The sequence below is a fragment of the Pipistrellus kuhlii genome, unplaced genomic scaffold (assembly GCF_014108245.1).
Source record: "Pipistrellus kuhlii isolate mPipKuh1 unplaced genomic scaffold, mPipKuh1.p scaffold_m20_p_3, whole genome shotgun sequence".
NCBI classification, from domain to species: Eukaryota; Metazoa; Chordata; class Mammalia; order Chiroptera; family Vespertilionidae; genus Pipistrellus; species Pipistrellus kuhlii.
In genome coordinates this window covers 31300501-31313469 of record NW_023425529.1, presented here as the reverse complement: position 1 = coordinate 31313469, position 12969 = coordinate 31300501, and the positions used below count along the sequence as shown (strand labels likewise).

Below are 12969 nucleotides of genomic sequence, written 5' to 3'. Positions count from 1 at the left end.
TTATTTTGATAGCTTCAAAGCCTAAAGAAACAAGGGAAAGATCAAGTTTTATGAAATTACCTCTTCTGAGAAGGCAGATATCCTGGGGTGCTTTTTAAAAAATATATTCTTTTTATTGATTTCAGAAAGGAAGTGAGAGGGAGAAGAAGAGGGAGAGATACAGGGGGGTGAGGAGAAGGAGAGAGAGAGAGAGAGAGAGAGAGAGAGAGAGAGAGAGAGAGAGAGAGAGAGAGAGAGAGAGAGAGAGAGAGAGAATATATCATTGATTAGCTGCCTCCTGCACACACCCTACTGGGGAGCAAGCCTGCAACTTGGGTTGTACCCTGACCTGAAACTGAACTGTGACATCCCAACCTTTACCGCTGAGCCACGCCTGCTGAGCTTCCAGAATGCTTTTTATTATTTTTATTATCACTTTGTCATCTAGGAATTAATAGAATTATTCTCACCATGTTCTCTGGACAACTCTTAAATCATCTGGCAATCACAGAGTTTGCTCAACATAAAAAAAAAAAAGTTTCTTTGGAAGAATTTGAGCCCTGGCTGTAATGTGCTCTCCATAACCACTTCTAAAATAACTGCTAGACACAAGCTTCTCAGGAGATTTATGGGCATGGAGTGAATGGGGGGGGGGGGGAGAAAGATACAAGAGCATTTTATTTTTGCCTTTCATCATAGCTCTGGTACCCTGCAGGGGCATTGCAGAGAGAGCACCAGACACTCGCCGTGCCTCCAGAACTGGGAGATTGGGTGTTAGGGGGCTGTAGCAGGGACCCTGGAGTTGTCTTTGCTAATTAAGAAGTCACCAAAGAGAAGCAAACAACAGCCCTTTTCTGGCCTGAGATGTTTAATTGTCCCCAACTCCCTCTTATAGTACAACTTTCCCCATAGCCTTCAACTTCATTGTGAATAATTAAGTTACATTTATTTGAATTGATTATATTGTCAATCAAGAGGAGCATTACCCAGAATGTCTTCTTAAAATACTAGTTCTGAGGGAGTTCATAGCTTTCAGTGAGGAAGTAGGGAAGGGAGATTGACATAGACCAGTGGTTGGCAAACTCATTAGTCAAACTCATTAGTCAACAGAGCCAAATATCAACAGTACAACAATTGAAATTTCTTTTGAGAGCTGAATTTTTTAAACTTAAACCTCTTCTAATGCAACTTCTTCAAAATAGACTTGCCCAGGCCGTGGTATTTTGTGGAGGAGCCACACTCAAGGGGCCAAATTGCCACATGTGGCTCACAAGCCACCATTTGCCGACCACAGACATTGGCAAATAAATTCAGAACACGCTGGTTAAGCAACGATTTTTTTTTTTTTTTTGTGGGGGGTTGGAGTGGAGCAACTTGTCTTTTTGGCCTTTTAATAGCAACCCCTTCAAAGCAAAGATTTTTGGGGAAAAGTGATGCAACTTATCTTTCTGGCCTTTTAATAGCAAATAATCTTCTTAGAATGGACAGAACAGGGTCTGGGTGGGGGTGAGGGGGGCTAGTATGACATTTGGTTGTCAAGAGACTTTACAAGGTCAGATCCTATTTTTATTACTTGGGCATGACCTTGGCTTTCTTACATTAAAAGCCAGCTCCACAGGCTTATTCAAAGTACTCTGGGTGACAGAGATGGAACCTGCTAAATATGTCCACTAAATGTAGCAGAAACGGCTAAGTTGTGTAGCTGTGCTCTTTTGCCTTCTTTATAGTTTTATGTTAAGGAAATAAATTGATTCCCTTTATTCTTTAATCAGCACAAATTTGGCTTATTGATGCATGCCCGATTCTTTACATTTGCTTTGAACATGATAAATGTTATTTTCACATTATTGTGCATTAGTTAATTTTTTTAGTGTTTGTCAGGATTTTTATTCTGAGATCCATAACAGGCCAGGTGGGAGCACATTACAGAAAGAGGGGGAGATCAGATAACGTGGATAAAGAGAGTCAAGATGGATGGTTATTTGGGGATAAAGTTTATTTTTATTTTGACATCATTCTTGGCAGTGATTTTTTGGATTTGACAGAAAAGCAAACGCAATGCTAGTAAAAATAAACAAGTGGGACGACAAAATTAAAAAGCTTCTACACAGCAAAGGACACCATCAGTAAAATGTAAAAGCAATCTTCAGAATGGGAGAAAATATTTACAAGTCATGTATCTGATAAGGATTTACTAACCAAAAACTATGAAGCTCTCATATAATTCAAGAACAAACAAAAAACCCAATTGGGCAGAGACTCTGAATAAACATTTCCAAAGAAGACAAACAGATGGACAACAGGTACATGAAAAGATGCTCAACATTATTAATCATCAAGGAAAATCAAAACTACAATGAGGTATAGCCTCCCATCAGTTAGAATGGCTAATATTTTTAAATCATTTTTTATTTTTCAATTAAATTTGACATATAATATTATATATATTAGTTTCAGGTGTACAATCAGATACATTAGATAACTTACTGATTATCCTGATAAATCTCATACTCATCTGACACCATACATGTCATTACAATGTTATTGACTATTTTCTATGCCATATTTTATATCCCTATGACTATTCTGTAACTACACTTTATACTTCTTAATCCCTTCACCTTTTTCACCCATTCCCTCAAGTCCCTATCTGGCAACTGTGACAATGTTCCCTGTATCTATGAGTCTGTTTCTGCTCTATTTTTTCATTTATTTTGTATTTTTAAATTCAATTATTGATAGATATGTATTTACTGCCATTTTATTGTTCACATTTTTATTTTTTTATGAAAATCCTTTAATATTTCTTGTGATACTGGCTTGGTGATGAACTTTCTTAGCTTTTTTTTTTTTTTTTTTTTTTTTTGTATAGGAAGCTCTTTATATGTCCTTTGATTCTAAATAACTTTGCTGGAAAGAGACTGAAGGTCCTTGCATTTCATCACTGAAGATTTGTTATAATTTTTATGTGGATGTGGGAGGATGTGAGTACCATATGTACCTATGCCTCCACTTTGACCAGAAGCCTAGACTGGCTAATATTAAAAAACAACAATAAAGAAATAACAAGTGTTGGTAAGAATGTAGAGAAAAGGACCATTAAGAAAGAAAAAATTAGTGCAGCCATTATGTAAAATAGAATGGAGGTTCCTCAAAAAATCAAAATTAGAATTACCACATTATCCATCAATTCCAGTTATTGGAATATATCTGAAGGAAATGAGAACACTATATCCAAGAGTCATCTGCAACCTCATATTCATAGCAGCATTATTTACCAAAACCAAGACGTGGAAACAGAAGGGTGTAAGGAAGTTGTGGTTTGTATTTACACACAGTGGAATATTAGTCAGCCATAAAAAGGAGAAAACGTTGCCACTTGTGACAACATAGCACTATGCTAAGTGAAGTAAATCAGAGAAAGACAAAAATAGTAGATCTTGCATAACATAATTTCATTCAATGAGGTTTAGTGATAATGCTAATGAATACCTTCGGAACTTAACTCTTGTTTATAGCAATTGTCCTGTGGTAAAATAGATTTCATTATAAAGTTGCAGAACTGATTGACAATGTTAAATGAGGGTGTTACTGTACTGTATGTGAAATCTGAAATAAATTTAAAAACTAAGATAAAACAGAACAAAACCATAGGAAACAAAATCCGTGGTTAATTACCAGAGCTTGGGAATTGGATGAAGGTGATGAAAAGGTACAAGCTTCCAGTTATAAGATGAAAGAGACCCAGGGATATAATATACAACATGACTATAGCTAATAACACTGCTGTTTGGTGCATATGAAAGTTGTTAAGTGAGTATATCCTAAGAGTTCTCTTCATAAGGATGAAAACACTTTGTGTGTGTGTGCGTGTGCGTGTGTGTGTGTGTGTGTGTGTGTGTGTGTGTGTGTGTATTTATATGAGACTAGAGGCCTAGAACACGAAATCTGTGCAGGAATAAGGTCCCTAGACCTGGCTGGCAATCAGCATTGATTTGCCTCCCTTCCCTAGCTGCCAGCTGCTGGCTCAGGCACTCCTTTGCTCTGCACCGCCCCCTGGTGGTCAGCACACATCCTAGTGAGCAATTGAACTTGTGGGTTCCTGGTTGAATTCCCAAAGGGACACTTCGCATATTAGCCTTTTATATATTATATATAGATAATGGGTGTCAGCTAAACTTATTGTGGCAGTCATTTCACAATATATATTAGTCAAATTCCTACACTTTATACCTTAAACTTATACAGTGCTTTATGTCAATTATGATATATCTCAACAGAATTGCATTACAAAAGATTTGCCATACGCATACCATTAAAATAAAGGAAGAATTCAGTGTTTCTTTTTGTTTGTGGCATATGTGGGGTAGGTGGAAAGTAAAACAAGTAAACTGTCCAATTTAGATGTTTTTCAACACTCATGGCTTAATATTTTAAATTTTTCAGACTGTACCCACGCCATGCAAGTGCCCTGAACAACCTTGGAACACTAACAAGGAACACAGCAGAGGCAAAGATGTACTATCAGAGGGCTCTCCAGCTAAATCCACAGCACAACCGGGCTCTGTTCAATCTTGGGAATCTCCTCAAGTAAGTAGAATGTGTACCTTTGACCAGGTGGCCTTGTAATTTCCCGAAATCCTTTTCTTTGCAATACTTGGCTATGCTGTTGTCTTCTCTTCCAAGAGTGACATAATTAGAGATTTGAAGTTTTGGAAAGATGCAATACTCATCTGAATTAATTCTATCCCTTATCAGTCAAAAAGAGTATTTTCCAGAGTGTCTTTCTGGAAGTATTAGTTCTGGGAGCTGCTCATAAATTGTCTCTAGAGAGGTGAGATTAGGAAGGGATTATATGATCAAATGAATTTAGGAAATACTGAGTTGAGTTAAATATAGTTCCTTAAAAAAAAAGAAAAAGAAAAAAAAAGAAAAGAAAAAAAAAAAAAAAAAGATAGTTCCTTTTTGCCCTAACTGGTTTGGCTCAATGGAAAGAGTGTCAGTCTAAGGACTGAAGGGTCCTGGTTAAGTTCTGGTCAAGGGCACATACCTTAGTTTCAGGCTCAGTTCCTGGCCTTAGGTCACAGGGTGCAAGCCGGAGGCAATCAATAGATGTGTTTCTCTCAAATCAATGTTTCTCTCTCTCCCCCTGACTTCCACTCTCTCTAAGGCTCAATGGGAAAAATATCCTTGGGTGAGGATTAACAAGAGAGAGAGAGAGAGAGAGAGAGAGAGAGAGAGAGAGAGAGAGAGAGAGAGAAAGAATAAATGTTCTTTAATAAAAAAAAGATAATTCCTTTATTGCAAAAATGTCTAATATGCTAAATGCCCTGTGAATCTTCAAACAGGGAATATGGAATACAGCATTTTCTAAGTCACTTTTTTTTTTTTTTTTTTTTTGGTAAGGCATTTCCCACATATTTAATGAACATGCTTTTGGCAAAGTGCTGGTCTAGGGAAAGCAGTCTGTCTTAAAGGTGTAACTAAATGGCGTAACTACAACTCGTGCTCACTTTGTACTCCAGGTAAGAAGCACAGTGAGGGAGGGATACCTGGAATTAATGATTAGAGCAGCCCTTGCTCCTAGGAAGGCTTCCCAGGCATGATCACTGGCGTTGGCTTTTCCCTCACTGCCCTAGGAAAGGTTAATAGTGCAACTAGTATCACCAGAGAAGCACACCAACGGGTACTTCTGCCTCGTGTATTGTTATTAATAGGAAGGCTAAGCATGTTGGCGATGGTACTGGCAATGATTGTGAAAATGGTGGTGGCTCTGGAATTTTACTTCTAAACTAAACAAAAACAAAAACAAAACAAAACAAAAAAAAAAAGGTTGAAATGGAAATTAAAAGGCAAAAATGGTTGGAATCAGACTATAGTGCTGTGTTTATCTGTACTTGTTAGGATGCTGACCATCTATACCCTTTCTTAATTGGCTCCCATGCCTCTACACTTCTAGAGAGGCTAATGGTGTGTTTTCTTCCTTTATCCTCTCCCTAACAGGATTGTTTGCATTGCCTCAGTAACTTTTATGATTCACATTCTTCACTTTCCTGTTTACTCCTTGAATGTTATATATACAGATAGATATTAGTACTAATAACCTCCCTTTAAAAACAATGTTTTTGGGAGAAATGAGTTCTAATTGTTGTAGATAACAAGTTACAGGTTGATAGTGTGTTTTACTTTACTATTTTTATTAGCTCTTTTCCTATTTATGTGAAGTTCTAAGGACTCATTTTTAATGTCCTTGTTACATCTGTATATGTCTTTACTTAGGGCCCAAATAACTTCATTGTGGATACAACCCTGTCAGTGTCTTTTGGATTATATAATACTGAGTTCAGAAATCACACAGATGAGTGTTTTTCCCAAAAAGACAGCTTTAAAAGCCTGTCTATGAAAGGACAGTCCCTGTGAGGAGTGATCTATGATTATCATATTGTGCTGAATGTGCCTATACTTCAAAAAGAAGGCAGAGATTCTTTTAAATTTTATCCTGTCAGGACCTGAACAAGAGATACACACTCTACCCTTCCATTTTCAATTCCCATAAGAGTGCCACTGACTATTATTTAGAATTAGTGTATGTGAGTGCAAAGTACAAGGACATATTTTTTGGAGCATGGGTAATGATTGCTTTTCACAGTGAGAGGGATGCCTAACATAGGATTGTTTCTCTTTCAGTAAAATCAACTCTTGGTGATTATCCAAACAAACAACCATGTTTTACATTTGTATAGGACTGTAGTTTTCTAAGTGCTTTTTAAGGGGCCCTCTCAGTGATCAAAGTAGATGTGGAAGGAAGGTCCCGAGGGGTTAAGTTTCTGTACAAAGCCAACCTTGTTTACCTTCTGCTCTTTCACATTATACCAGAGAGCAAGGTGGCTATATATGTGTATATTATTCTTAGTTTCCAGTAGAATAAAATCATCATGATAGCTAGCATTTATATACTTTCCAGTTTACAGGTGTGTGTTTTTATATTCATTATTTAATTTAATCTTGCAAACAACCTATTGTGAGAGGTATTCTTATCCTCATCCCCATTTTACAGATGAGAAAACCAAGGTTTGGCAATCTCTTCTGACGTTGGACTAGGCTGTGGCAGACCCAGGATTGAATCCCTGCCCTTGGACTTTGTCCTGTTCATTTCCCATTACTCATGCTGCTCAGATAACTCTTGCTATCCAAAGTTACTTAGTATTTAGCTGTTCAATGGTATACGATTGCCTCTTGTGAGGAAGACCCTTCCAGTTTTTCTTAAGCAAACAATAAAGGCTGTTTACACTATATCCCTCCATAGCAGAGAGAGGTGGCTCAGAAAACAGCTGAGTTAATCCACATTTAGGTAACTTTAAGTTTTACTTTTGCCTTCCTTATTATTTTTCTGCTACGTAGCCATGGTCAAAGGCAAAAAGAGGATAAGAAAATTATAAATTGGGTTTGATTGACTCATTTTACTATTTATTTCTCATTATGCAGGTAACTTTTAAAATTGTACCCTTTTTGTAATATAGAACTTAATGATCATCCTAAGAACCCAAGTTATCTCTTCAGATCTGAACAGTTTAGATTTGTTCCTTAGCAGGGAAAGACCTGGGAAGAGAAGACCTGGAAATAGAACCTAGATCTGTCTGACTCAGTATCCTTGACCCTCATCACCACACTCGACTGGCCCCTTGTGGTTCACCTCAAAATTGGGATATAGCCTACCGCAGCACTGCCAAACAAAAATGAGTCAGAATCTATAATTTAAAATTTTCAACTGGCAATATTTCAAAACCTAACCAGGCGAAATTAATTTAATAATATATTTTATCAAACCCCAATGTATCTAAGCTATTACCATTTCAACACGTAATTAATCTTAAAAATTATTTTTTAAATTGAACATTTAAAAATATTAATGAGAATATACTTTCCTTTGTATCATTAATATTTGAAGTCCAGTGTATATTTTACAGGACATCTCAGGCTACTTATATTTCAAGGAATCAACAGCCAGATGTAGCTAGTGGCTACTATATTGGACAGCCAGACCTTAATTAATGACCTTGACTTTGAGAAAAACCTGAGTCTTTTCTAGGCCAGAAGTCCTAAATAAGATGTGATTCTTTTACAGCATCTCAGAAATCTTATGGCACTAGGACAAATTTTATTTGCATTCTTAGAATTATATGATGGAGCTTTTGACCTGTTCCTAGTAGTAGACTTCACTGAATGTACTGAGTGTTAACCAAATATAATTGGCCCCTTTCAAGACCATTTTACTGGACTTTGAAGTTAATCTATTATGAGTCTGTGCTGCACATTTACAGTGTGACAAATTGATAAGGAGCAGTTTTCCATGCCAGAATTCTTAATTTATATTAATTATTGTTGGCCTTGCTTGGAATTGAACATGTAAAAGAAAGTAGACAAGATTAGCATAACCTTTTTATGGATGAAAAGAGTAAAAGTCCCTGATGGCTCAAAAGAGTTTAATAGAATATTTAAATTCTGGGCTTGAATTAAATAGTTGTGCTGTTTGAAGCACAATATGAAAATAACTTCTCTTAAAAAATCATATCAAACTTCCCTTCCAAAAATCATATTATTGCCTAAAGTACCTTCCATTCATATGATTGGCTATAGGAATTACATGGGTGTTACAATAAATCTTAAAATTAAAACTCAGCTTTTTGTCAAGAGCATTACTTACCTGTAGTCCCAATCTCATTATAGATACAATTATCCACAATTCTACTCCAAGATATTTACCACAAAAAAATGAACATAAAAGACTGGGATGTGAATATTCACCACATGGATATTCATAATAACTCAAACCTGTAAACAAACCAAGTATCCATGCATGAAAAATTACAAAGTACTTCATGTATATGCAATGGGATACTACCGAGCATTAAAAAATGTAACATGTAACAACCTGGATAAGCCTCAAAAACTTATGCTAAGAAAATTATCCAAATAGCAAAAAAGCACATAGTAAAGGATCACCTGAAAATGAAGTTCTAAAACAGGCTAAACTAGTTTATGGTGAAAAAAAAATCAAAATAATGATTGCCAAACAGTTCTTTAGAGTAATTGTACCACATTTCAGCCCAACAATGGTGAGCAATCCCCTTGCTTCACACCCGAACATTTGGTTTCGTCAGTGTTTTTTTTATTTCAGCCCTCAGTAGTTGTTAGTGTAAAACCCACATGTGTTATTGATTCTGTTTCTTTCCTGTCATCCCATCCATTATCAGGCATTCCCTCTTGAGTCTTCAGATTCTTCCCTTTCCAAACGTAAGACCCCAGGGACTCTTTCTGGATTTAGCTACTCTCGCCAGTTGTTCTCATTCCTTCCTTTCTCTGATCAAATTGACAAGAGGAATGCTTAGCACATGGGGCTCCTCCTCCCTCCCACCTGTTCATTCAGCATTCCAGCGGAGCTGCGGTCTTGAACATCAGCTACAAATTTCCAAGGTTCTCTCAGCTCTCATTCCCTTTGATTTCTCTGAAATGAAGAATATGACACCATTGACCACCTTCCACTGCTTTGCAGCTCCTTAGTTCATTGCTGTATTACAGCACATTATTTTTCTCTTCTATTTCCAATATCTACTGTTCTTCCACCCTCCCTTTAAATGTAGGGCACCTGAGAAATTAAAGCAAGGACTCCTGTAGTTCATTTGATACATGTTTTATCCTCATTTTTTATAATCTTATATTCAGTGTCTTACAAAATGGAGTTATCTGGGAAATGATGAGAATGTTTACCTACTTCCTCGGGATTTTGGAGTTATTTGTATATAAACACACTGCTAATTGTGTGAAAATATTTTTGTGAGTATCTCTCTCCTACCAAAACTCTGCTCATTCACGCTGTGATTACTAAAGAACTGGGCATGAGTAAGTTGTTTTAAGTCCACAGTGTGGTTTGCAAGAAAAGGTCCCTCTTCTCGTTCCTCTTGGCCCTGATGGCTGCAGTAAACCCTGCCGAGGCCAGGAAACAGCCCTGTCCAGGAAGCGCCGTGAGGGAGAGCACGCTTTAAGGATCCCCTGGTTTTGTTTACATCCCCTTGAAGAAATTGGACTGTCATCATTTTCTTCCCTTGCATACATCTTTCTGACAGAGCGTAATTGCACGGGCTGGACTTCTGTGTGAGGGACAGGAGTGTTCAGCAGGCTCCTCTGTCCCCCTCCTTAACTCTCATCCTCTTTCCCAGCTGCATCTTCAATCTAGTCCCTTTATTCTGGGCTGGGGAATAACTTGGAACAACTCTTGACTAGAAATGTAGCTTAAAGAAGGTACAAATCAATTAAAAGAGAAATGAGGGTTCCCTGCTGGCATGGCTCAGTAGGTAAGCACGGACCTATGAACCAGAAGGTCCAGGTTTGATTCCCGGTCAAAGGCACACGCCTGGTTGCGGCTCCATCCCCTGATGGAGGCATGCAGGAGGCAGCCAATCAATGATTCTCTCTCATCATTAATGTTTCTATCTCTCTTCCTTCCTCTCTAAAATCAATAAAACTATATTTTTTTTTTAAAGAGAGAGGAATGAGGGTAATCACTGGAAATTTCTTCTTGCACATATCATCTTACTTTAGGGGACCAGGCATCTCAACTTTCGACCTTAAATCCTGTAGGAAATCAGCTCTGCCCTGACACAGAGACTGAATGTGGAACGTAAATTGTTAGAGATTATTCAGAGGCTTTCAGACCGGAAACTGCTGGATAGTCCAGGAGGAGAAGCGGAAGGACAGGAAGAGGAAGGCCTGGTCTGTGTGTTTCCTGGGCCCCACACCTGCCTGTGGCCCACAGGGTCTGCCCGGGAAGCGCTGTGGGGAGGTGAAGCTTGCCTCAAAGGCTCCCCCCACCCCAATTCTTTGTGTCCCCTTACCAGTTCTGGCAACCTCCCTCCCAGACTCCCCTCCCTCGAGCAGACTCACCATGTTGCCACCTGCCCACTGGCAGCATTGCTGGGCTCTCTGCCCTCAACCTTTCTGCTGCCTCCCCTTCTCCAGTGAAAAGAGCACTAGTGACTGACAATTGAATGGCAGACCACAGAGGGCTCCTCCTGGCTCAAGAACCTGCCCCCTCTGCCACACTCCCCGCAGGCCCACAGCTGTAGGCCTGAGTTTGCATCTCAGCTTCCCATGTAGTAGCCTGCAACCTTAGGAAAATGCATTGCCTCCCATTTCGAACTAAACACGAGAATGCATGGAAGTACTTAACATAGGACCTAGCCCCAATAAAGATGAAATAAGTTTTAGCGGTTTTTAATTATTACTAGCCCAGGGACATAATTTCTCACTTCTAATTTGAAGCTGAACTTCTTAGTATGAAATTAATTACGAATGAGAAATTGGGAATACATTTTCTTCCCCTGCAGATGAGCAGGTCTTAAGATAATATTCAACCTCCTTGAGACTCCATTCCCTCAAGCTCGAAATAAGGGCTGGGACCCGGTGATGCTGTAAAGCTCTCGAGCTGCAGGAACCCGTGGTTTTAACGATGACTCCAAGTCTTTGATCTCCTGACTGAAGTGTCAGTAGAAGAACAAAAAGGAACGCGAAAGACCCTTTTGTCTTCAGAGGCAATGCTTGCATTCAAGCAACATCTTGCCTTTGCTGAGAAAGCAATCAGTGAGGCTGAGGTAGGAATCCCAGGTGGGACTCCGGGTGGAGGGGGGAGAAGGAGCCCATGGTCCCAGCATTTCCTGCATCGGCACATGCGCCAGATGCCCTGGTGAGCTCACTGCCCCTGAGAGTTTATTTCACCCTCTTCCTCCACCCCCAGGAGCCTGGAGAGGTAGAAAATCACTTGCACATTTCACAGATTGGGCCACTGAGTCTCAAGGAGCTGGAGCATCTAACCCAAGTCACACAGTGGGCGAGGGCGGAGTCGGGATGTAGGCAGCTCTCAGCCTGAGCCTAAAACCAGGGACAGGCCTCCAACTGCACCCTCCACATGGCCCTTTACCTGAGGAGTGAATAAACCTTGGCCAAGTCAGGCTCTCAGCTGCCCTCTTCTCAGGTCCCAGCCTAAGAGCATGATTTCCTTACCTTCCTTCAAACCACTGAAGGGCTGAACTTACATAAATATGTGCCTGCACTTCGAAGAGATGCTGGCCTGGCACCATTATCCCCATCCCCTCCCAGCCCACCTCCATGCGCTGTGGCTCAGACCTGGCTCCCTACACGCAGGAGCAAGGCCACTGTGGGACATGCATCCCGCTTCTGGGGTTCAGGGCAGTGGCTGCTCTGAGCTGTTGACAAAGAACATCAAGAGCCATTCACAGGAGCGAAGGAGGAGGGGGCTCAGGGGGAGCACGCCCTCAGAACCCACCTGTGCCCGGTCTTAACGTGAGCCATGTCTCCATCTCTGCTGCCCTGTGGCTAGACAACATCAGAACTTTCCGTCGTTCCATCTCCTCCGTGTTCAGCTGGGACACAGATGCTCAAGACAGCCAAAGCCTGACCACTCATGCCACACAGGCGGGCACCCCAGCTGCCTCCCGTTGTTGCCTCAGTGCCTGAATCTGATCCTGCAAACCCACCCTAGGGGGAGAGCAGGTGGCCTCCTTAATGCTGAGTGTGTGTTTGGGGTTCAAGAAAAAGATTCATTCTTTTCCACCACCGCACACTATGAATCAGTCTTCCAGACAGTTCTGTGTGGCTTCCATAAAAAGTCAAGCAGAAACACTAGGGTGAACACCAGTAACCTAGATACAATATTTCCATTACATCACCCAAAAATGAGCTCAGTAAACTTGATCATAAAAGAGGCTACAGAGAGGATGATCCAATTTTTAAACATTTACTGTACAGGAAAGATAGTAGTAGAGCCTCAGAAAAATGTATGCTTTGAAAAGGTCATCTCTTGCCCTAGCTAGTTTGGCTCAATGGATAGAGTGTTGGCCTGCAGACTGAAGGATCCCGGGTTCAATTCCGGTCAAGGGCACGTACTTTGGTTGCAGGCTCCTCCTGGCCCAGGCC

The 12969-nt window shown here is 40.0% G+C and overlaps 1 protein-coding gene across 1 annotated transcript in view; it reads left to right on the top strand.

Annotated features, from left to right (window-relative positions):
• TMTC1 (transmembrane O-mannosyltransferase targeting cadherins 1) overlaps nt 1-12969 on the top strand; it is a 226651-nt gene that overhangs the window by 174629 nt on the left and 39053 nt on the right. Inside the window, exon 12 of the mRNA XM_036456258.2 lies at nt 4426-4569. Within this exon, the coding sequence (XP_036312151.1) occupies nt 4426-4569 (144 nt within the window). The remainder of the gene's footprint in view (nt 1-4425; nt 4570-12969) is intronic.